General features: G+C 38.7%; 1 protein-coding gene across 1 annotated transcript in view; it reads left to right on the plus strand.

Moving 5' to 3' along the window:
• Positions 1-21,810, plus strand: part of TSPAN13 (tetraspanin 13) — a 38,279-nt gene extending 16,469 nt beyond the window's left edge. The window contains exons 2-6 of the mRNA XM_055589917.1: positions 9,967-10,134; positions 11,104-11,184; positions 11,971-12,084; positions 13,653-13,766; positions 20,761-21,810. Of these exons, the coding sequence (XP_055445892.1) occupies positions 9,967-10,134; positions 11,104-11,184; positions 11,971-12,084; positions 13,653-13,766; positions 20,761-20,835 (552 nt within the window). The 3' untranslated portion in view covers positions 20,836-21,810. The remainder of the gene's footprint in view (positions 1-9,966; positions 10,135-11,103; positions 11,185-11,970; positions 12,085-13,652; positions 13,767-20,760) is intronic.
• Positions 21,811-26,165: the final 4,355 nt, after the last annotated feature.

The raw sequence follows: 26,165 nt of genomic DNA on the forward strand, positions 1-26,165 counted from the left end.
GTTGGTCATAACTTTCCTTCCAAGGAGTAAGTGTCTTTGAATTTCATGGCTGCGGTCACCATCTGCAGTGATTTTGGAGCCCCCAAAAATGAAGTCTGACACTGTTTCCACTGTTTCCCCATCTATTTGCCATGAAGTGATGGAACCAGATGCCATGATCTTCGTTTTCTGAATGTTGAGCTTTAAGCCAACTTTTTCACTCTCCACTTTCACTTTCATCAAGACGCTTTTGAGTTCCTCTTCACTTTCTGCAATAAGGGTGGTATCATCTGCATATCTGAGGTTATTGATATTTCTCTCGGCAATATTGATTCCAGCTTGTGTTTCTTCCAGTCCAGCGTTTCTTTCTCATGATGTACTCTGCATATAAGTTAAATAAGCAGGGTGACAATATACAGCCTTGACGTACTCCTTTTCCTATTTGGAACCAGTCTGTTGTTCCGTGCCACAGGACTGGAAAAGGTCAGTTTTCATTCCAATCCCAAAGAAAGGCAATGCCAAAGAATGCTCAAACTACCACACAATTGCACTCATCTCACATGCTAGTAAAGTAATGCTCAAAATTCTCCAAGCCAGCCTTCAGCAATACATGAACTGTGAACTTCCTGATGTTCAAGCTGGTTTTAGAAAAGGCAGAGGAACCAGAGATCGAATTGCCAACATCCGCTGGATCATGGAAAAAGCAAGAGAGTTCCAGAAAAACATCTATTTCTGCTTTACTGACTATGCCAAAGCCTTTGACTGTGTGGATCACAATAAAGTGTGGAAAATTCTGAAAGAGATGGGAATACCAGACCGCCTGACCTGCCTCTTGAGAAATCTGTATGCAGGTCAGGAAGCAACAGTTAGAACTGGACATGGAACAACAGACTGGTTCCAAATAGGAAAAGGAGTACGTCAAGGCTGTGTAACATTTTTAGGTACCACAAAGTTCTGTAAAGTGACTACAATAATTTACACTTCTTTTTTTTTTTTACACTTCTACTTGAATGTAAGTTCTAGGGTCTCTGCATTGTGGTGTCATCAGGCTTAATTTTTACCAACCTAGTGAATGTGAGATCTGCTATGAAGTTCACTAGTGAGTACCTCATTGTTCTAATTTTTGTTTTCCTGATATATAATGAGATTTAACATCTTTCATTTGTTGATTGGCCTTTTGGATTCTTCTACAGTGAACTGCCTCTTATTATCTTTGACCACTTTTCAATGTCTTTATTGTTGTTTTTTTTTAATTGATTTGTAGGTGTTCTTTAATATATATGTGTGTGCTGGAAATATCCTCTAGTCCTAGGCATATCCTACATTTGTCTGGTGTTTTTTTATTATATAGAATTTACAATTTTAATGTGATTTCTAGTTTGGTAGGTAAGAACAAGGATTCATATCCCAGTTCTGTGTCTTCCTTGCTGTGTAACCTTGGGCTACTCTCTTAACATCTCTGTGCACAACTTGCCCCACTTGGAAAAGGGAGGCAGTAGTACTGCATACCTCTTGGTGTTGTTGTGAAGATTGTGTGTGTGTGTGTGTTAGTCACTCACTCATATCTGACTTTTGGCAACGCCATGGACTATGGCCCATCAGGCTCCTCTGTCCATGGGATTCTCCAGGCAAGAATACTGGAATGGGTTGCCATTCCCTTCTCCAGGAGATCTTCCCAACCCAGGGATTGAATTCAGGTCTCCTGCATTCCAGGCAGATTCTTTACCATCTGAGCCACCAGGGAAGCCCATTAGTTAGTAAATGTAAAACATTTTGAATACTTCTTGTATATAGTAAATGCTATATTTGTATTATATGTGCTTTTGGGCAGTCTTGTTTAAGAATTGTCTTTAGCCACAAAGGCAAAACATTATTCTGTACTTTCCCCCACAAAGTTTAAGTTTTGCTTTTTAGATTTAGGCTTTAAAGCTATGGTGTGAGGTAGGGATTTCAAAGGGTGTGAGGTAGGGATTCCTACTATTATTTTTCAAAATGGGAAAGTAATTGTGAAAAAGCTGTTAATTAACTACTACTATTTCCATATTAATTTAGAATTCCATATCTCTTCAAGTCTGCATTGTTGTTTGTTTAGTTACTTGATTTTGATTACCAAACTGCCATAATAAATTCTGATATTTGTTTGGATTATTTTTAACTTCTTTAGTCCTTTTAGTTTTGTTTATATATTTAAATTTACTAATTAAAATAGATCCAAAAACTGTAGAGTCAGGCTCAGGTTTTGCAGAGCATGGTAAAAGCAATAACAAAGGTAAAATTTGGGACACTTAAATGTAACCATTGACAAAGGTTGGTTTGCCACTAGAAGCATTTCTTATGCACTGTGCTAGTGATACTGTAGCTGGGCTGAGAAAAAATGCAGCAGCCACAGGCTTGGTCCTTAATCTTAAAAATGTTCCTAGCTCTTTGATGACATTTATTCTTCCATGAAACTTGATGAATCATGGTATAAATGATCTAAAACCTAGTGAGACTTTGACTAGAAATACATGAAATTTGTAGGCTAAATAGGAGGTGAATTGATGCTTTATTATAATGAGTGTCCCCAACCGTGAACATACATCTCTTCATTTAATTTAGGTCTTTTTCATGTTCTTCAATTCATTTCACAGTTTTCTCCATGGACATCTTTTAATACTTCTGTTAGATTTGTTTATGTTGTTGTTGTTGTTGTTTAGTCACCAAATCATGTCTGACTATGTGACCCCATGAATTGCAACACCCTAGGTTTCCCTGTTTGTTTGTATGCACCTTATATTTTGGGAACCTATTAGAAATTGCATTTAAAGAAATACATTAAAAGATTTGGAGGTGCATCAGCATGCTGTTGATTTTTGTGATGGTGATCCTAGTTCTAGCAGCTTTTCTGGTTCTTACTAATTTTAATAGTATTTACAGTCTTTTGGATTTCCTGTATAGATATTCTCATTAATTTTAATAACCACAGCTGTGTTTATCCTTCATCTTTGTGCCATTTTCACTCTTAAACATAGTTATCTAAGACCTCTACCCCAGTGCTTAATAGAAGTGGTGATGGCTGGCACCCTTGTCTCCTGAATTTTGAAAGAAATATTTCTCAGGTTTTTCCATTGAGTATGATTTTTACTTTGGTTTCTTGATAGCTGTTCTTTTCAGTTAAGGAAATTTGGAGGAACTTACTCTTGTTCTTTTTCTTAAAAAACAATTTGTTGAAGGCATGTCAACAAATGAAGTTTTACTTATCCTTTGTATGGTATGTTTCACTTCTTTCTGCTTTCTTTAGATTGGCTCTGTCTGGCTCTTTTTTAAGTCTGCATTTTTAAATAGAGCTTTGCTTTTCCCATATTGTTTTTATTCCTTCTTTTATTTATTTATGTAGTTTAAACGTATGAATTTTAATCTCATTCAGTTGGTCCTATTACCCCAAGTTCTTTGGAGCTCTAATTCTTTGCCTTTTGCTGTGTTTGTTGCATCTCTCGTGATAGATTTTTTTTTTTCTTACATGTTTTGTGAGTTTTAGATTGACAACAAAGTTTTCATTTATTTATTTTTTGGGGAATGGTGTGAGGGCTGAGATTCAAAATTGTCCCTCCTGAGTCATTTTGAATTTGCTTACTTGACTTTCCTCCTCTAAATGCCATCACTGCCTGTGATCTGCTTTCATGTGAATGGCTGGGCTTGAGGATTCCTGCATTCCTAGAGAATGTACGTTTAGCCTTGGAGTTTCTCTTTCTTGCAGATTTTGAAGAGGTTCAAAAATTTTTACTGTCTTTCTGAGGGTGGTGGTGTAATTTTTCTGTGACCTTTTATACTGAAAATACAGTGCTCTGGAGGTCTAGACAAACCTGGGTCTTAGTTCCACTTCTCATGTCTGCCTGGTTTAAAACCCAGGTCCTTCCCCTTTAGTGATGTTCTGATCTGGGAATTCCTTTCCACTTTCTCATGGCCCCATGATGCCAGTTGTATGCTTGCTATTCTGCTTTTCAGTTCTCCTTTCCTTTCTGGCCTGTGGGAATTTCCCATAGTTTCTCAGCAGTCAGCTATATATTTAAATAAAATGTGAAGTCTCTTTTTGATATTTTAAATTATGTGTAGCAGGAAGGATTCAGTTACGTGGGTGACTCAGTTGCCCGTGTTCCCAGAACCCTCTGTGCAAGGCTGATACTCCTCTCCCCTCAAGGTACACATCCTCATCCTTAGAAGCTGTGACTATGTGACCTTATGTAACAAAAGAGGCTTTGAAGATGTGATTAAATTAAGCATATTGAGATGGAGTGATTATTCTAGGTTACCTGGGGGAGCCCTATGTAATCACAAAGGTCTGTATAAGAGGGATGTAGGTGGCTTATACTCAAAGAATGTGATATACTTAGAGAAGCAAGTTGCAGTCTGAGAATTTTGAAGATACAGCACAGCTGGCTTTGAAGATGGAGGAAGAGAATATATAGGCCAGGGAGTTCAGGTGGCTTCTTGAATCCCTGTCTCTTCAGCTTCTCTGATGCTTGAACTCTCACCTTTGACCTTGTGTTGACCTTTGATGCTAATGTGTGTTTTTCTGTTTTGTTTCTTTCTTTGTTTTATTTTCTCTCTTTTTCTTCTTTTGTGCTGCCACATTGGTTTTGCTAGAATGACAGCTGAAGAGGAAATATTTAAACTTGCATTTGAATATAGAATAATCTTTTTTTCTTAGAACTCCATAAGATAGCTACTTGATCTTGTGACTTCCACTCTTTGTCTTCTGAGCAAACCTACTAGCACATACCATGTGGTGTGTTTATTTCTGTGAACACACAGCCCGTTCATTTCTAGGCTTTGTTTCTCTGTGTGCTTAGTTTTAAAGACAATTTTGAAGCAACAGTGAAATAAAAGTTGTCACTGAAAAAAAAATCTGAAAAAGGCAAAGAAACGGATTCTTCCCTAGAGATTCCAGAAGGCATGAAGTGTTACTGACACCAGTATTTTAGCTTAGTAAGACCCATGTTGGACTTCTGACCTCTAGAATTATAAGAGTGTGCTTTTGTGGTGTTTTAAGCCACTAAGCTTGTGCTAATTTGTTAAAGCAATAATAGGAAACTGATACACCTTCTCAAATGTTTTTGAAGGAGAGGTGCCTAGTGTCAGTGATGAAGATAGACTAAAACTATATTAAAGATACAGCAGAGCGAGCTTGGTGAGGAATATTCTTGACAGAGAGGTCCCTAGAAGGCTTCTGAGGTGGTGCAGTGGTAAAGAATCCACCTGCCAATGCAGGAGACGTAGGCGACACAGGTTCGACCCCTGGGTTGGAAAGATACCCTGGAGAAGGGAATGGTTACCCACTCCAGTATTCTTGCCTGGAGAATGCCATAGACAGAGGAGCTTGACGGGCTACTGTCCATAGGGTTGCAAAGAGTCAGACATGACTGAGCACACATCTAGAGGAAAAAAACCAGAGCAGAGATGCTTGTGAATGTTCTAGATAATATATTCAGTAACCACATAATGCCTAGTCTGGGAGTTAGAACTTCTTATGGAAGTGATAAAGTGCTCTACCCACCCCACCCCCAACCTCTTTTAGTTGTAGATTTTATTTTCCAAAGGGCAAAAGATTCTCATTGTTAATGAGCTTGTAAGTTGGATAGCTGAGAGAGCCGAGAATAGTTTTCTCCTATTGCTAAGATGCTGCTGTTTTAAATAAAGGATTTGGTTTGTTGGGAGGGTCCTGACAGGAATAGCTAAATACTTCACTCCAGCTCTATGGTGGGGATTATGTTAGTGATAAAATATCAGGCAGATTTCTTTAACAGGTGTTCCTGACTTGCTTGTTTCCAAATGTGTGAATTGTTTTGTGTGTGCTGTGTGGGTTTGCTGTGACAAACGACCACAAACATGGTGGCTTAAAAACAAAAGATTTATTCTAACAGTTCGAGAGGCCAGATATTTAAAGTCAACAGGATTGCACCCCCTCTGAAGCCCCAGGGGAGAATCTGTTACTTGCCTTCTTGCCTCTTCTGTTTTCTGGTGGAGGCCAGCATTCCTTGGCTTGTGGGCTCATCACCCTTTGCCTCTTTGTACTGCTGTCTCCTTTCTGTGTCTCTCTAATCTCCCTCTGCAACTCTCTTATTTTTTTGGTGGTGGGGGGCTGTTATTTTTTAATTGGAGGAATATTGCTTTGCAGTGCTGTGCTGGTTTCTGCCATACAACAGTGTGAATCAGCCATAATTATACATATATGTCTCTCTCTTACAAAGACGCTTGTTATGATGTTTAGACACTACCTGATAATCCAAGATAAGGTTCTCCTTTTTAGACCCTTAACTTAGTGACATCTTTTGCCATATGATATAATATTCATTCTTTTGCTTCATATGGTAGTATTCAGTTGGGGTCAGTTTTTTTGGCCTACTATCTGCTGCCTTACTGTTTCTTTGCAATCTTTGGCTTATTCTATCTATCTGGATTTTTTTTGTTGTTTGTTGATTATTCTATACTCTGGCCCACCTTGTAAAATATCTCTGACATAGCAATGGTCTGTACCACTGTGATTTTTTTCATTCTCTCCTATGTTGAATTCTAGAATGAAAATCAGCAAGCTGGAGCCCGTGAGTCACATCCATTCCAGTGCTTGTTATTGTGCAACCTGCCAAATGAGAATGATTGTACATTTTTATTTTATTAAAAATTTTTTTTTCTTCTTTCTTTTTATTTTTTAAATTATTATGAAAGTATGATAACACATTTACAGGAGACTTGGAAAATATGGAACAATGTTACATATAGTTCAATTATATATTACAGTTTAAGTAGATAAATTAAGATTGTTTTAGTTGGAGTTTCAATATCAAACTCTCAAAAACTAATAGAGTGAATAGACAGAAACATAGAAGGATATAGTAACTTGAAAAGCTCTATGACCCAATTCAATATAATTAAGATTTTTCACACAACAGCAGGGTACAGATTCTATTTTAAGTTCCCATAGACTATAAGCCAGGAGACACTGGAACATATCCAGGGCCATAAAACAAGGTGCAAAGACTTCATGGCCTAAAGGTTTTGAACTCATACAGAGTCTATTCTCTTATGACTGTGTAATTATGTTAGAAATCAATATCAAAAGATGTTTGAAAATAACCCACATATTTTCAAGTGCTATGTGACATTTACCAAGAGAGATCTTTGACTTAGCCCTTGAAAACCCCCCAAAAGTTGTTTTTACATTTTTAAATGGTTGAAAAAAATCAAGAGAAGAATATTTTGTTCCACATGAAAATTATATGAATTTAAGTCTCAGTATCTGTAAATGAAGTGTCATTGGAACACAACCCTGCTCTTTCATTTATGTATTATCAGTTGCTGCTTTTGTGTTATGATTGAATAATTATGGCAGAGCCCGTGTGTTCCACAAAGCCAGATGGCAACTCTCTGGCTCTTTACAGAGTAAGCTTGCCAACCTTTGTTTTTGTAGGGGCATCTTGTCTCTGGCTTCCGGTATAGAGTGGGCACCAAGCATTTGTTGATGAATATTTAACTTGTGGCAAGAATTTCATTAATATCATTAAGGATTTGGGATGATTCCCAAAAGGATTCTTCAAAATTATGGATTAGAAGAATTTTATGTATCCTATTATTCATGATTCCGATCTTTTTGGCCCTAAAACTCAAAGAAATACAGAGTAAATGTCCTGCCCCTGAATTTAATTGAATAAACAGGCATCACACCCAGGACTTGAAGCTGGAGAGTGCTGGTTAATTTTACAGAAAACTTGGCTGTGCTGTGATTGCAAGGTGTTTTTTTCAGACATCCGTCTAAATGTTGCTCTGAAGGTATTTTTTAGAGGTGATTAACGTTTACACTCAGTTGACTTTCAGTAATTGTGGGCTTCATGTACGATATGAAATATGAAAGCATTAAGAACAAGAACTGGGTTTCCTAAAGGAGAAGGGATTTTTGTCTCAAAATGGCATCATAGAAATCCTGCCAGAATTTCCAACCTGTCATCCTGCCCTGCACATTGTGGACTTTCTAGCCCCCACAGTTACATAAGCCCTTTCCTTGTAATAAATCTCCTCTGTCTCTCTCTCAATATGTATCTTCTTGGTTCTGTTTCTCTGGAGAACCCTGACCAATGCAGCAGGTCAGTCTGATGTGTTGAGCATGTGGACCATCTTCAGTGTTTCTTCCCACCATGCGATGTGGATGCTAAGCGTCGCCCTCTCCCCTCATGGAGGCGAGGCCCCTCCAGCAGCATCGTCCTCTCCTTCCTTGACACCTCCTCCAGGCTTCTGCCTTTCACACCTCGTGAAAGGAAATGTGTTATATTTGGATACAACAAAGTCAGAAATAAGCTCACTTGTGATGGGGCTGAGGACTTTTTGTCCATCCGAGAGAGTCTGAAGTTTGAGAAGGCTGCGAATGAGGTGATAAGAGAGTCAGACGCAGATGGATCTGCTGAGAAGCAGCAGTTGAGAAAATGAGTGTTTGTGAGAAGTTTTTCCTCTTTTTCTCCCTCTGAAAAAAGCTTCCTGTGTGTACACAATGGAGACCACCAGGTCCATGTAACTCCGTAACTCGGTCCTGTCGTACTACAGATGGTTGCTTTTGTCCCCAAGTTTTGCTGCTTTATCATAAGTGGATAAAAATACAAACAGCTGCTGTTATTTAGCCATTTTACTCATATATCTACACATGTTAAGAATTTTTATGTACCAAGACATTTAAAATGTGTGTCTGATAAACGACTACATGTATAAATAATTATACGTTTCAGTAAAGAATCATTTGAATGAGTATTGACTTATTTTGTATTTCAAGACAAAGTTTATTAGGCTCAAAGTGGTGCTAGAAAGTTTATTTTACATACTTCTGTTTCTCCCAGCAAGGTATTAAAAACTGTCAAGTTGCTCCAGGAAATGGTTAGCACTTGAGTGACTTGAAGATCCTGTCTCTTTCCTGTTCCACCCCCATCCCCACCCTTCCCACATACCTACTGAAGCTGTGTCTTCTATCAATTGATTATAATCTTAATATGACATGTTATTTAAGTGTTATTTTAAAGAAGTAGTTGTAACTTTGAATGGTAATGACCAATTGAGGCATGTGTTTACCTCTTACACTTGACTTTGTTTTATAATACAAATTAAGTGGTTGGGATGTAAAATAATTTCTTCTTACTCAGAATGCCATGTTTAAGTAATGTAGCTAAAATCTCTTAACACTCTTTTCGTCCTAAAAGTTTCTCTCTATATTTGAATGCTAATGATATCTAAAGCAGTTCATTTCAGCGACAGTTCTGCAAGATATTTTTGACTGTTCCAAGGGTCAAGTTCTGTGATAGGTGTGGGCAATACAGAGAGGTGAAAAGATGGGGTCTCTAAGTTGTTCACAGACCCCTATGAGAGACAAGCTTGGAAGCAGAGTGTTAATGTGATAAAGAGAGTAGAACCACATTGGAAGAACAGAGATTGCTCAGAGAATTGAGAAAAGAATTTGGTTTGTTGGGGACTTAGGAAGACACCCCAGAGAAGTTCACTTGTTCTGGGCTTTGAAGGAAAGATATGTGATTTCCACATGAGGAAACAAGTGTGTCAGACTGAGATATATTGGTGTCTAGCAGTTTTAAATATGCTATTAGTTCAAAAGCTTAAGTAGAAATCATTTAGGTTTAGTAAACCAGATGGCCTCTGAGGCTCCACACTATATAGATGATTGTTTTTTAAAAGCATGTCTGTGGCGGATTCATTTTGATATTTGGCAAAACTAATACAATTATGTAAAGTTTAAAAATAAAATTAAAAAAAAAAGCATGTCTGAGGATTAATACTTGTTAAAACAACACTATAATGAGATCACATGTGTATTCCAGTATTGAGTGTTAGCAATCATTCGTAAGATACTAAGCAGGTGCCTGAAGGATGTTCTTATATTAATATATAAGTTGGCACTTTTCCTCTTTCTTTTTCCTGCCCCTTCCCCTCCCCCCTCACTACCCTTTGTGGTGATTTTTGCAGTTGGTTAGCCTGCTTCTGATTGGAATTGCTGCATGGGGCATCGGCTTCGGGTTGATTTCCAGTCTCCGTGTGGTCGGCGTGGTCATCGCCGTTGGCATCTTCTTGTTCCTGATCGCGTTGGTGGGGCTGATTGGAGCTGTGAAACACCATCAGGTGTTGCTTTTTTTTGTATCCTTTTTTACAACTGGGAGTTTTACCCCCACTGGGTTTGTTCTTACCTTGTCGATTACTCTTTTTGTAACCCTAACTTAAAATTACCATCAGGAGATGAATTGTCAGACAGCAGCTCCTGGCAAGCATTATGTGTATTTGCTCAACCAATATTAGGAACGTTTCTTAGTTAAGTTACTGTATGTTTACATACGCTCTCTTCTTTTCACATCGTGAAGAATGTATCCTGCAAGTTCAGTATCGTCCTACGTGTATGTTGCAAATTCAGCATTACATTTAACTGATTCAGTGGCCTCTAGGTCCTTTCCAAGTCTTTAATATTAGGTTGAGAATTTCTCAGTGATTTTTTTAAGACTTGATATTCAGAAAGCTTGCATACATTTATCTATACTTCCTGCTTTTTCTATGTAACAATTTTTATTTTAATCTAAATGAAATTACAGTGGATCAGCTTTTATTTATTTTTAATGTTATTGAAGTATAGTTGATTTAAATGTTGTGTTTAATTTCTGCTGTACAGCAAAGTGACTCAGTTATACACATATCATATGTATTTTTTTTTCACATTCTTTTCCATTATGGCTTATCACAGGATATCGAATATAATTCCCTGTACTATACAATAGGACCTTGTTGTTTATTCATTCTTATATATGTAACAGCTTGCATCTGCTAATCCCAAACTCCAAAGCCATCCCTTTGTACTCCCCTTCCCCTTGGCAGCACAAGTCTGTTCTCTATGACAGAAAGCATTTAAATAATTATTGTAGTTAGTATTTTTTTTATGTAATTATACCTACAGTGTTTTATCAAAAGAAAAATTGCATGTATTCTTTTTGAAGTTTCTCTAAGTGCCCTTGTTCTGTTTTCTAGGTGGCTTCCTTTTAGTGCATTGTGAAGTTGTCAGTACCTCTGTTTTATGTTATTCTAAATATTTCCAGAAATATACTTAACTTTGATTCTCAGTACATGATTATTCTCTTGCTTGTATTTATTGTCCAGTTTTCAGTATCATGTGCTTGTTTAGCCCTGAACCAGGAGCAACAGGTAAGCCAAGGCTTTTTTTTTTACTTTCTGCTTTATTATACCGCATAGTATGGGGAAAAGAGGGAGGCGGGAAGAATGATTGAAATATAAAGTAATTTCTTCTTGTTCAGAATGCCATTTCCCTCTATATAGCCGAAGTCTCTTGTGCCTGATTGCTTTCATGGGGCTGATTTGAGCCCTACAACATCAGATGTTGCTATTTTTTGCATCTTTGGAGTAGAATTTTGCCCTCACAGGGTCGAAAAGTGCTCTTGCTAATGGGTGTTCACCCAGTCTTTCCCTGCCAATATGCAATGAAACATGTGCTTCAGAATGTTTGCAGTTTCATTCTGGCAATTATTCTTTTTAAGCTTTAATTTGTTTGAAGAATATGGGTCTCAGTTTTGGGGCAATGGAAACTTTGTCTTGCTACATTCTGGGAACTAAGCCTTTGAACCAAGTGCTTTTTTGAAACTGCATGTGAACATGAATTTTTATTCTTGAGATAGAAATGGTGCCTTCTTTTTGTTGCAGATTGAGGTATAACCCTTTGAAAAGTTTTGGTCTTATAAAGAGTATTTGTTTTAGGTACACACAGTATTAAGAGTTGCAGGCCCCAGCTTTATACACTTTATGCAGGGGTAACACATTTTATTTATTTATTGATGGCCACACTGTGTGGCATGTGGGATCTTCCCCAACCAGGGATTAGACATGAACCCCTTGCATTGGAAGCACAGAGTCTTAACCACTGGTCCGCCAGGGAAGTCCCATATTTTAATGTATATGTTAAATGCGTTTTTCTAGGCTCAGCTCCTGGAAGTTGGTTGGAACAATACAGCAAGTGCTCGGGATGACATCCAGAGAAATTTAAACTGCTGTGGGTTCCGAAGTTTTAACCCAAATGACACCTGTCTGGCAGTAAGTACAAAGTATAAAGTATTTTTGGAAACATATTGCATACAGATGGGCTTCCCTGGTAGCTCACCTGGTAAAGAATCTGTCTGCAATGCAGGAGACCCTGGTTCGATTCCTAGGTCAGGAAGATCCCCTGGAGAAGGGATAGACTACCCACTCCAATATTCTTGGGCTTCCCTGATGGCTCAGCTGGTGAAGAATCTGCCTGCAATGTGGGAGACCTGGGTTCGATCCCTGGGTTGGGAGGATCCCCTGGAGAAGGGAACTGCTACCCACTCCGATATTCTGGCCTGGAGAATTCCATAGACAATCCATGGGGTCTCAAAGAGTCGGACATGACTGAGCAACTTTCACACTAGCACATACAGATAAATAATGGTTAATGTGGAAGACATGGACTTCTGATGCTGAATTGTACTTAAAAAAACTTTTTTATATACCAGTGTTCCATTCTATGTACACTATTGTATCGATTGTCTGTTCTCAAGTATCCATTCCTGAGGGTCCTGAATGATTTGGGTTCTTTGCCTCTAATTCCTTCCCATTCAGCTCCTCCCAGAACAAGCTGTGAAAGGGAAGTAATAGTAGGTTAGCGAGTAAATATCTTCGTTTGGAAGCCTATCGGGGTGGGAAGAAGAGAGTGGTCTGTATTAAATTGGGCTTGTCAACCAGCTATACATCCCCAGGGTGGAGGACACCTGTAACCATCCTCTTTCCTCTCTCCCTTCCTCCCCATCACAACTTCATGCCCTTTCTGTCTAAAGCTAAGCTAGCAATGGACCAATTAGAGCCATCCTGTTGATCATGCCTTACTCCTGACCTTGCAGGTCCAACCCAGTCCTTTATGGGGACAGACTTGGAGCTTGGCTGTCCTGGTAGTTCAGATGTGTTTATGTTTTGGGGAAACTTCTGTTACCCCCTTGCTGAGCCCTGAGCTGGATATCCCCTCATTGAGGCCTCCTTTGTGGGATTCTTAGTTTTCTACTGCTGTGAATTACATTATCACAATTTTAGTGGTTAAAACAACATCCATTTATTACCTTACTTTTCCTAAGTCAGGAATCTGGGCTTGGCTTGACTGGGTCCTGTGCTCAGGATCTCACCGGAATGACGTGTCAGCCAGGGCTGCAGTCTCATCTGAGGTTTGGGGTCTCCTACGAAGCTATCGTGGGTCAAATTCAGCTTCTAGTGGTTGTAGGACTGAAGTTCCATTTTCTTGCTGGTGTTTCCCAGCTCCTGGAAGCTGCAGTCAGGTCTTAACTATACAGCCATCTCACAACACAGCTTCGTTTTATGAAGACAGTAACTTATGTAATGCCACATAAACGTGGGAGAGAGGACCCATCATATTCACAAATTCTATCCAGTCTCCAGGGGTGATTATTCAGGGATGGGGATCTTGGGAGCCAGCTTAGGATTTTGGACACTGCTAAAGAAGAGTGGTCCCCAATTGGATATGATATTCCAGACACTAATTTTTATGTGGGTGTTTTTTTTTTTTTTTTAAACTTGCTCATTATAAATGTACTTTTCAATACAAGTTCTTTTTTTTTTTTTTTTAATTGATACAGAGCTGTGTGAAAAGCAGCCACCCGTGCTCACCCTGTGCTCCGATAATAGGAAGATACGCAGGAGAGGTTTTGAGATTTGTCGGTGGCATTGGCCTCTTCTTCAGTTTTACAGAGGTATGTGCACATAACTCAGTATCTTCACACCTTTGTCACAGGGACAAACAGGGATTTCTGTTTTCTAGGGCACGAGGGCATGGCATTGAACTTTTGGAACGTATTGATGGATGTTTTCACTAGAACTAATATTGCAATAGGAGGACCCCTGGCTTGAAATCAGAATTTAGAGCTTCCTTTGTAAGGAAATGCTTGATCATTAAATTATGTAAAATAAAATAAACAGATGAAATGAAGAGGCTAGACTGAGTCAGCTCTAGGGTCTCTTCTATTTCTAGAGTTGTATGATAAATTATAATTTTAAATATAATTTTGGCATAGGCAGCACCTTCACATTGTTTAATATATCTGTTAATGTGTAGTATATACACATACGTTTACATAAAAGTTTACTTTGGAAAATTACCTTCCAACTCCATCCCTCACTCCCCTTTGTTCCTAGCCTTCTAAAATCTGTAGGTAACCACTGTTATTAATTTCTTATGTATATAATATTTATATTATGTTAGCATATTATTTTATTGACATACGTCTAAGCAAAACCACATACATATTATTTTGGTAATTTTTGAAGAATGCAGAATTCCTCATTATCTTTGTTGAATGCTTGATAACTGTGGACATTTTTGATGCATCTGAATTGTCAATACGTAGTAAAATTAAATTTTTTCTTTAATTCATAAATTCTGCCTGCAGTGCTTTATTTCATGGAGATGTTAATATAACTCTGTAAAATGGATACACAAGAATGTTTATTGTTTGTAACAGTGGACCTTTGGGCCAGCTTGTGTTTTCCAATAAGGAGCTGGTTAAATTTGAGTTTACTAGACAAGAGCCAATAGTTAAAAAATGTGCTGTGTGGTTAGAAACCTACTTACCCTGCTTACTAACTATTTGACCTTGGGCAAGTTACTTTCTCTTACTGTGCTTCTGTTTCTTCATCTTTACAAACAGGCATAATAACGGAAAGCCCCTATTTCATAGAGTTGTTGTGATACTTAAAGGAGCTAGTATATATATTAATAAAGCTTGCAATATTTAGAATAATGCCTGATATATGGCAGGTGCTGTGTGTTTAGCTACTGGTTTGTAGACATGAGTAAATTGTACATGTTATGCCCACTTAAAAAAAGATGCTGGGACCCCTATGATTGTTGTGTTAATTGCTCATGTTACTCCCATATTTTAGACATATAATAGAGTAGCATGTATAGAGTAATGCTATTAGGTGAGATTGTGCACGTAACTATAGAAATATATGGTAGGCTATTTTAAGAATAAGCATTTATCTTTAAAAGAAAATCAGAAAAATATTAAATGTTTTGTATGTTTGAAGTTCACTCTGTCATTTAATTTCTTGGATATTCAATTTCCCCTTCAGTATGTCCCGATAATAAGTAATTCCATGGTTAACTTCCTTGTATGTAATTTTTTATCTATATTCTCTAGCTTTTTTCTTTGAGTACACCTCCAAAAGTAAACTATGACACATTCAGTATGTGGGCATTTTAAAAGAGTTTGATAAATATTGCCAAATGGCCATTTGGGGGAGATTCTACCAACTTTTGATTCAAGCACTAATTCTTGATATTTTTATCTTAAAAGATGCTTGCCAGTTTAATAGGTATAAATAGTATTACAGTTCTGTTTGCTCTTTTGGAAATGTGACTAGTGAATTTGAAAATAAGTTCATGTGTTTTTGGACCACTGGCATTTCTTCTTTTGTCAGTTGCCCGCCTAAAGTCTGTCTTGGTCAAGGCCCTTTGGATCCCCTGTGACCCAGTCTATGCCAAAAAGGGGAAATTTTTTTAAAAGATGAGGAGAGCGGGCCACAGGGCCAAGAAAGTGTCTAGAAAGGAGGGCCCAGGGCTAGGGGCTCAGCAGCCACACAGAAGGTGGTGGTTCTGCTTTTCTTTCCTCCCTTCCCTTCCATCCCCTCTTCCTCTTGTCTGTCACTCTGCATGGCTTCTTGTTCTGCTTGCAATTTCTTGGGCATTGACTTCACTTTTTTATGACTTTTAAAAAAAATTTATAGATGTTACTTTTATGTAGTTAGGTTTATTGCTTTTACCTATATGGTTTACCCAGTCAACTTGTATGTTTAGAAAGGCCTTTCTCATTTTGATTATATATGTTAAAAATGATTAAAGTAGATACTATAGGTGATATGAACAAACTTTAACACTTCGTGGAAAGTCTTTTGGAGAACTGCAGAATAAGGCAGAAGGCAAGGAGCTTTTATAGGATAAAGAATAAGGAAGAGATTAATAAAAAATATCTGGTTAGCTGGGGTCACAGAGTCAGTCTTGTTTGGGAGGAGAAGGTCTAGAGTTCACTTGGCCTTTGGGGATTGGCTGGCCGAATACACTGCCCTTCTGGTGAAGCGGAGCAGTTACAGGGACGCAGAAGTTACCCAAGTATTTTTACTCGCTGATGTGGCACCCTGGATGTTATAGCAGCTTCATCTTGGGCCTAGAAGTTTATTTCTCTCTGTACAACTATATATAAAAATACATACATATATCTCAGTTTTATTGAGGTATAATTGACAAAACTGTAAGGTATTTAAAGTGTACATCACGATGATTTGACGTATGTGTACATGTGGAAGGTCTTCCTTGTAGCTCAGATGGTAAAAGAATCTGCCTGCAATGCAGGAGACCCGAGTTTGATCCCTGGGACAGAGGAACCTGGTGGGCTACAATCCGTGGAATCACAGAGTCGGACACAACTGAGCGACTTAATGTTGCTATGCTACACTATACATGTGAAAAGATTCCCCCAACAATTTAATTAACACACCCATTACCTTCCATATTTACCAATTTTTTTTTGGTGAGAACATTTAAATTCTACTGTATTAGCAAATTTCAATTGTACAATATGGTGCTTTCAACTACAGTCGCCATATTACATATTAGATTTCATTTTAATTGTGTGTGACATGTATTGCATTTATGTATATGATGTATACATACATATGTATAAAATGTATAATTAATATGGATAGCACATTATATACATGTATGTGTGTGTGTATTTTACATATTTTATTCCAATTCAATTTTTGTTTCCCTTCAAGAATGAAAAATCCACTCTTAGCTATAATGATCAAAGTGGAGATAAAGACCAAGCTGAGTATTCACTTTTTTAAGGAAGTTTCCCCTGACATCCTTTCTAATCTAAGCACTTTTTCATTTTACTTTTTCTGAGGAAAGAGCCATCTTACTTCTGGGTCGGTCATGGCATTGATCCAAGAAAATTCATATGCTACTTGAAAACAATTCTGTTTCCTCTTTCCTTTAAAAGAAAATTGGATTTTTGTCATAAAAACTTGAAAATATAGATGGGAAAAAAATCAAAATGACCAATCTGAATATGCTTCATTAGCCAGAGTCAACGATTATCAGAATATTGCCACATGGTTTCTTTTTTATATCTGGGATATATTTTGAGAATTTAGTCCTTTTTAGCAGCTCCATTTTCTTCTCATCAGATCACACTGCCTTCAGCTATGCATATTTTTTTAAAGAGGATTGTATTTTTAGAGCAGTTTTAAGTTCACAATGATGCTGAGAGGACGGAACAAAGATTTCCAGGATCCCCCTGCCCCTCCCGCCCATGCACAGCCTCCCCCACCATCACGACTTCTCACCAGATGGCGCATTTGTCACACTTAACCCACACTGGCACACCATAGGCACACAAAGTCCATAACCTCCGTTAGGGTTCACTTTTGGCGTTGTACAATCTATGAGTTCAGACAAATATATCCGTCATTGTGGTATTATACAGAGTATGTTCACTGCCCTAAAAGTCCTCTGTGCTCTGTTCATTCCTCCCAGCCCCCACTGTTTTTTAAAATACTAATTATTTAACAGTATAAACTCATGGGTCTTAGATTTCTCAAGTGTTCTTTCATGGAATCCTTCTTTATATTTTATACACCAATTCCTTTTGAAACCTAACTAGAGAGTTTAATAACATTTTATCCAATCTGATATTTTTTGGATGTATCCACTGTCTCACGTTTTAAATTTTTATTCAGTATTTCACAGAATCAGCAATTCTCAGAACTTGAAGGGATGAGTCTAACTAGCTGATGATTTCTTGTCATAGAAGAAATAGGATTCATTTGAACTATTTGTAACACATGAAAATAAATTTAAGCCATCAAAGAAACATTGATTTAAAATAAAAAAAAAAAGTTTTAAAAGTTAGTGCATATCCTTTTAGAAACTTTTGGAAAATACAGAAAATTGTGAAGCTGAAAGACTGGATCTACTAACTGAAGTTACCTACTCAAATCATCAACATTAATAATTTGGCATATTATGTTACATCTTTCTACATTTAATAAATATAAAAATAAATAGCAAAGGACACACTTGTTGCACAGTCTACATAGACATTTTATAAAACTGTACTTTGATGACCTACCATGTCCTGGGTATAGGTTCTAGAATCAGCAGAGTTCATGATCAGGTCTAGTCAAAGTTGCCATTAAAAATCTTTAAATCATGAGCACCTTTGTAGTCTAAAAATCCAGTATACATAATTATCCAACTTGGATCTTTCTGTATTTTGGACATGACCTCCCTGTCACGTCCTCCCTGGTTGCAAGGAGATGGTGGTTTGGCAGTGGGACACAGAGGTCTTGTTTTGTCACAGTTGAATTGGAGGAATTAAACTTTGATAGAATATGGCTCCAGGTTACAAGTATTTAATTTACTCGATGGCCCTGTTTCCCCTAAGGACTGTAACTTGCACTATCAGCTTGTATCCTGGGTTGATAATAAAAGTATTTAACAATCTCAAAACTTCTAACCAGAAGTTCCCTGTGTGCCCGTGTTTCTGAGGCACGGGCAGGGAAATGATGGTCAGGCAGGTTGAGGGATGGTAGAGAAGTTAACTCCATGTGAAAGGATTTCAGTCCTGTAATATGAATGCGGCTGAAATGGCAGATGGAATGTTGTTAGCCTGAGAATGGCACATCAGATTCTTCTCTCAAGCAACAAAATAATTAGACGCATGGACCCCAGATTTGAACCCTGGGTCTAGCGCTCATGACCTGGGTGACTGTTATCCAGTTATTTAACCTCTCCATGCCTCAGTTCCCTCATTGGTAAAATGAGGATAATGGCAATTCCTATCATATAGAGTTTTTGATCAAATGGTATGAATTTGTGAAGTGTGAAGAACAGAGCTAGATGCAAAGTACTCTTTGTATGTTTAAGTAAATTCCCCCCATCCCAGCCTCGTCATACAGACTGCAAACCAGACTTTCCACTTCCTTAAATTAGACTTATCTTTCCTTGATTCAACTCACAAACCAGCAGCCCCTACATCCTTAGATGTTGTAACAACTATATAAACGTTGCCAGTCATGAATTTCCTTTTTGTTCTCGGCCATGCTTACAGCTTGTGGGATCTCAGTTCTCTGACCAAGTATTGAACCCAGGCTGTGACAGTGAAAGCCCAGAATCCTCACCACTAGGCCACCAGGGAACTCCTCCGCCAGTCATGAGTTTTACAGTAACTTGGGAATTATTACTGTGGTAAATGGAGAAAATTTTGGATTAACCACTGTTGTCTAGAGGTAGTTTCAACTGCTGCTGCTGCTGCTGCTAAGTCGCTTCAGTTGTGCCTGACTCTGTGCGACCCCATAGACGGCAGCCCACCAGGCTCCGCCGTCCCTGGGATTCTCCAGGCAAGAACACTGGAGTGGGGTGCCATTTCCTTCTCCAATGCATGAAAGTGAAAAGTGAAAGTGAAGTCGCTCAGTCGTGTCCAACTCTTTGCGACCCCATGGACTGCAGCCCACCAGGCTCCTCCGTCCATGGGACTTTTCCAGCCAAGAGTACTGGAGTGTGTTGCCATTGCCTTCTCTGAGTTTCAACAGCTAATGAGTAGTTATGAAGTCGAACAAACAAAATTTAGATTAAAAGTTGGCCTAGGTCTGAAATATGGAAATATAATTTGAATTTCATTTTGTCCCATTAATTTTGTCTAAGAATTTTTGAGTATTTTAAATAAATCAGCTTTGAGGTAGCAGGACCACCAGAATGAACACATTTCTTAATTTAAAAAATAATAGGTTCTATTGGTTATCTCATTAGTGAACATAGTGTGGGAAATGTGACAATCACTATTTAATTACTTTTCTGAAAGTATACATCCCTCCACCTTTGGAGAGGTAGGAATTACATTTTTTATGATCTGTATTGGAAAATGTATTTATTGCAGGGTTTTTGTTATTGCTTAATTTTTTACTGAACTCTGTTTGAATTAGCAAAACATACGATATTTTAGCTGTTAAGACAAGTTAGTGTTTGTATTTGTTTCCTTTTGCACTCTAATAAGTAATCACACTTGTAGTAGCTTAAAGCGACATAGATTTACTGTCTTAAACTTCTGGAGGTCAGGAGCTTAAAGTGGAGACTGTTTCTGGAAGTGCTAGGAGAGACCTGTTTCCTTGCCTTTTCTGCCTTCTAGAGGCTGCCTGCGCTCCTTGGCTCGATTCCAACTTGACATTTTTCCATCTTCAAAGCTAGCAGCATGGCGTCTTCTGACTCTCCTTGCTAATGCCTCTGTTGTCACATTGCCTTTGAGCTCTATCTCTGGTTTTTGTCCTTCCTGCTTCCCTCTTTCAAGGGCCCTTGTGATTACATCACAGAGTTCACTCTTGTGATCTCTTTATCTCACAAGCTTTAACGCAGTCCTGTCTGCAGTGTCCCTATTACTGTGTAAGAGAACATGTTCACAGGTTCTGAGGATTATGGTGTGGACGAGCGTCATTAGCAGGCCTGCCCTAATGTTCGGTTTTTCTTAGGGCATCTAATTTGGGTTACTTACTACATTTTAAAAAGAAATCTCTTCCTCTTTGAACACACAATACAAAGTGCTTCAGAGAGTTCAGATTATTTTATGGATCAACTGAGTAAACACGCACAACTGTTACTTTCTCTTTCTTCTTTCTTCCTTCCCGTTCCAGATCCTGGGTGTTTGGCTGACCTACAGATACAGGAACCAGAAAGATCCTCGTGCTAATCCCAGCGCATTCCTTTGATGAGAAAACAAGGAACATCTTTCCTATGCTGATCTTGTACATTTCCTCTAAGTTAAGCTAATTTGCCTGTTTAAGGAAACAGTACCTGAAAAATTACATTATTGACAGTGGAATTATATATTTTTATGTTTCTCTAAACGTTTTTCTTTTTCCATTGCTGAAACAAATCTGAAACTTGTGGTCTCCTCTGAACCTCAGTGGTAGCTGTAATCTACTGTTTTTCACAGTGTCTGGCACTGTCTACTGTGGCCTTTCTTAGCATTTTTACCTGCAGAAAAACTTTGTAAGGCACTGTTGTGTTGATCATATTGTGACTCTTAATGTACATCTCACTGGAATAATTGTTATGTGGCACTGTGCTGTATAGCTAGTTCTCACTGGAAAAAAAGAGTTGAAGTTTATTAAAGCCAGAAAGTATGAGATTATTATAAGTTCAACAAGGGAAATCTAAACTCCCCAGTTTTTGTCCTTTTAGGAAAGAAGTGATGTGGTGAATATTGTTAATATAAAAGTGATAAGTTAGTTCTAGTAGTCTTTCTGATCACACTAATGTAGTCTAGAAATAGTCGTGTCTTTAGGAAAGTATGGTTTAGGTTTTGATTTTTACAGGTAAGTGCAAAGGAGAAATGATTTCCTGAATGTCCTCATGTGTAACATTTACCTTCAGCCTTCGAAATGAAATGAGTTTGAGAAATTCAGAAAGCATATCTATATATAATCTTGGTATTGTTTTATAATAGTTTGAAGTCCCAAAGATTGCCTTTTTAAAGAAGTTACTATTAATGCATTGGCCCATGTAGTAAAACGATATTTGATTATCTTACAAATTCTAAAACCCTTCTTATGAAATTTCTCAGTATTGTCACGGCAGCTTGTCAAATCCAAGCATCTTTGAATGTGATCTCCTATAATTTGAAATTTAAATAGTATTGTGGTTCTGTATATTACGTTAAAAAATTAAAGTATGGAAACCTTTCTTTGTCTTTGGATGTTTGAATTAAAAGAAAGTAATGGAAGGGTTGATAAATGAATTAAGTGAAGTGGAATTCTCTTTTTTGCTTTGGGTTCATAGAACTGAGTCGCTATTTCAGTCTGTAATCCAACCATGGAATTAACTTCCCGCACCAGTAGTCATGCCAGAATCTTTTCTTGAAATGTTTCAGTGTCTAATATTTTCTCCACGTGAAAATTGTTTTTTAAAAGAGAAATTGCTTATCTGGGGAAATATAGAAGTTCTTTCCTGTCACTAAAAATTACTAATTTCCTGTCATATTTTATGTAGTATATGATATTTCATTAGTAATTGTTTTGATGCTTTTAGACCAAGAAAGAGGAGAAATGGCTGACCTATATATAGAATTTTAAAGCATTTTGTTGGTGGGTACTTTCATGCCTCTGACAGACTGGCTCATCTTTTAAGAAAGCTAAATTCTCTTGGTGCAATTCCCATGCTATTGTAGATGAAGAAAAACCATTTTCCCTCTATTCTCCTGAGTTCTCAACTGAGACCCCACTTAACAAATGACAGAGAACAAGAGAAACAACAGACGTTTATTAACATGTATACCTCATGTACATATAGGAAATACCCAGAAAAACAATTAACTCTTTGAGAAGGCTCCAGACATTGTCTTAATACCATCTTTAGCTAAGGGCAAAAGAAAGGTGTGTGTGTGCATGAGAGGGGGTGGTGGTGGTCAGGAAGCGTGTGTGTGTGTGTGTGTGTGTGTGTATTGGTCAGGAAGCCAGTTATGGGAAGTTACCAGGTGTGTGTGTGTGTGTGTGTGTGTGTGTGTGTGTGTGTGTGTGTTGGTCAGGAAGCCAGTTATGGGAAGTTACCAGGAAAGGCACAGTAGACAAGGATGAGGTTTGACAGCAGTTTTAAGCCAGCGCCATTGATATGAGTTTTGGTGGTTTGGAATCATGCTTCTCTTCCTGGTGCAGAGAAGGAGATGTATTTATAGATGGAGATTTAAATGTAAGTTTATCTTACAGAAGAGTAAGTTTCTACTCTTTTTTTCAGAGCTTCTCCTGTCTGTTGTTTCTCCAAAATAATTGTTGCAAGAAAGGGGACCCCCTTCCAGGTCCCGAGAGTTGGACGGTTGTCTAACACTCAGAAGTGAATTGTCCAAAGAGACACGCTGACAAAACAAGAGACTTTGTTGAGAAGGGCCACCTGGGTGGAGAGCAGCAGGGTAAGGGAGCCCAAGAGGACTCTTTGGCCACGCGGCTCACTGTCTTGGGTTTTGTGGTGATGCGATTAGTTTCCGGGCTGTCTCTGGCCGATCTTTCTGACTCAGGGTCCTTCCCAGAGGCTCACATGTCGCTCAGTCAAGATGGATTCCAGCGAGGAGGATTCTGGGATGACATATGGACTCACATCTCCTGTCACCTTCCAACCTTTCGACCCGAATTCTTCTGGTTGGTGGTGACCTGTTAGTTCCGTGTTCCTTACCAGGATCTCCTGCTATAAAATAACTCATGCAGATGGTTTCTGTGATTGCCTGAGCAGGGTGGGCAGTTTCAGTTGGTGATTCCCCTCACATAATCAGCGCACAATGATCTTTATGCCAAAGAGGCACTTTCTGGGGTGACCTGTTCTGTTCTCCCTCAATGTCATATAGGGCTCAGGGCAACCCTAAAAATGTTCCCACTTGTACCATGATATTGTGACACATGAAGGAAGTGAGATTTTTTGGACGCTGTCTTCCTTTAGAGCATTTTGTATTTTCCCCATTTGCTTTGTTGCATCTTGAAGTTTCCATGAGGTTCTGGAATCTCCTAATAGAATACTTTTTCTTGGTACAAATGATTCTTTGTGGAAAGGGACTGTTCCAGAGAAAAGCAACCCATAGCTTTGGTTTGTGCTCTAATTGCAACAGCATTATTTAGGTCTACTCAGTTACCTGAGAAGCATGACTCTTTAGGGCCACTAACCTCTGAGTCCCAGATGGCTGTTGCTGAACCTGCTGAGGTCTGGCTGATCCTAGGATGACAGGAGGGCCGCTGCCTGTGTGCAGAGAAATTTTGCCACAAAAACATTTTGTGAATTCAGAGGAAGGTGCGTGTCAAATCAGGGTCTGTCTTGACCGACAACAGACTGAAGACTAAAGACTCTAGAGCTTCTTTCTTCAAAAACCTAGCACTTATTAAAAAAGACAAACAAAAACTCAGCTTTAAAAAATTCTCTCGTTCTCTGTATATGTATTTCACGTAGAGAAATGTTTTAGAAAAATGTAATGGAGAATCCCAGGGACGGCGGGGCCTGGTGGGCTGCCGTCTATGGGGTCGCACAGAGTCGGACATGACTGAAGCAACTTAGGCTATACATTCTAGAAATCTCAGCTCATATAGCTTAAATTCCTCTCAGCTCCTGTGTCTGAGCCACCGCGATTTTGGTGTGAAAACCAGTTATACATTTTCAACCTCAGGAATATGTTGCTGAATGCAACCTTTCAGAGGAAAAAGAAACCAGAAGAGCAGGCTTTTAATTCTTCATTTCCTTCAGCGAGAGACAACCTCATGCTGTTTTTCTAAATATTTGTTTAGCCCTGTTTAAGTTTATTCATCCTTCTGAAAATGCACTGTGTGAACACATGAAACTGTTTCACCATTTACCTGGTACTGAGAAAGTTAGAATCATGTTTCTACATAGTATTTTCTAGGGGAAAAACACTTTCAGACGTCATGGTTATGCAAATAGGGGCATTCACATGTCAGTTGTTTTATTGGAGATGACAATAAGGTGAAAGACCAAGTTGTCCAGGTGTCTGGATCAGAAAAGGGGTTTGTCTAAAGCTGTTGTGCCCTCAGTATGTTTGAGGCTAGCAGTTGATTTTTTACACCAGGCTCTCTATGCCAGGTGCAATTAATTTTCAGAGAATGTTTTCTAGATAATTTTAAAGGGGCAGCACCCTTCGCCCCACACTTCCACCTGACCCCAGAGGGAGAGGGAGAAAGAAAAAAAAGACCAGACAGAGCTTTTCTTGTTGAAATGTTTCTGGAATGTCACTATCACGATTGTAGTCAATGACAGTTGTAGTCTTTGAAATGACTCTTGAGACAGTGGGAAAGGGGAAAAGCAGACCCCCCTTCCCGCTCCAAGCGCCAGTCTGCTTCTCCCCTGCCCTCGCCTCTCCTCCCCACTCCCCTCTCCTCCCCTCCTCTCTCCCCTCCCCTCAGGAAACTCAGCTTTTGGAGTCCTTTTGCAGAGAAGGGCTTCAGGGAGTTGCCTGTGAGTTAAAATATGTGTCGAAGAATGGACTTTGCCACCACCTGGAGGGTGAAACCACTCTGCTTACCTTGGGGGTCTTGCTTTTGACAGGTCGGTGAGGTCACAGCTTGACAAGCGGCCTTTTGGTCAGTCGGCTGAATTCATCTGGCCTTGAAGTCTGCTCGTTGGTGGGGCCCTGGAAAGTTCCGTTCTTGCCTTTAGCTCTCTTTCTTCTCCCCCTCAGCTTCTATCTAAATATGGGACCTCAGTAGCTACCTAGGATTACTGAAGGCATAAGACAAGCAGAAAACCAGAGCAGAGTTAGCTGGTCCTAGATGGTCCTTTGAAGACCACAGTTCTAAAACAGGTGTAGTCAGGTATGTTGATCGTCTACATAAATGACTTTTACAGATGCTTTTTGTTACTAATTTTTTTCCAGAATTTGTCCCTGCCCCCTCCCCTGCATGCTGTGGGGCCTCAGATAAAACCGATTAAAAAAATTGAAGGCGGTAAAATATACATAGCATAAAATCTATGATTTTAACCCTCAGGTATGTAGTTAGGTGTTACTAAGTACATTCACATTGTACAACCATCACTACCACTCATTTCTAGAATTTTTTTCATCTTCCCAAACTGCAACTCTGTTAAATAATAACCCCTCGTTCCTCCCTGCCTTCAGCAGCTGGCAACCACCATTCTACTTTAACTCTAGGGATTTAACTAATACACATGCCTCATATTGAAATGGGGCAGAATTTGTGGCTGGTTTATTTCACTTAGCATAATGTCCTCCATATTCATCTATGTTATAGCCTATGTCAGAATTTCCTTCCTTTAAAGGCTATGTAATACTCCATTCTATATGTATATCGCACATTTTGTTTACCCGTTTATTCGTCGATGGATATTTGGTTTGCTTCCACCTCCAAGGTGTTGTGAACAGTGGTGCTATGAATGTGAGTGTATAGATATCTTTGGGGTACCTACTCAGAAGTGGACTTACCAGATGTATGATAATTCTGTATTGTTTGAGGAATGGTCATATGTTTTTCCGTAGTAGCTGGACCATTTTATATCCCGTCTAGGTTACCAACAGTTTTATTCAGCTGTTTGA

The sequence above is a fragment of the Bubalus kerabau genome, chromosome 8, assembly GCF_029407905.1.
Source record: "Bubalus kerabau isolate K-KA32 ecotype Philippines breed swamp buffalo chromosome 8, PCC_UOA_SB_1v2, whole genome shotgun sequence".
Taxonomy (NCBI): Eukaryota; Metazoa; Chordata; class Mammalia; order Artiodactyla; family Bovidae; genus Bubalus; species Bubalus kerabau.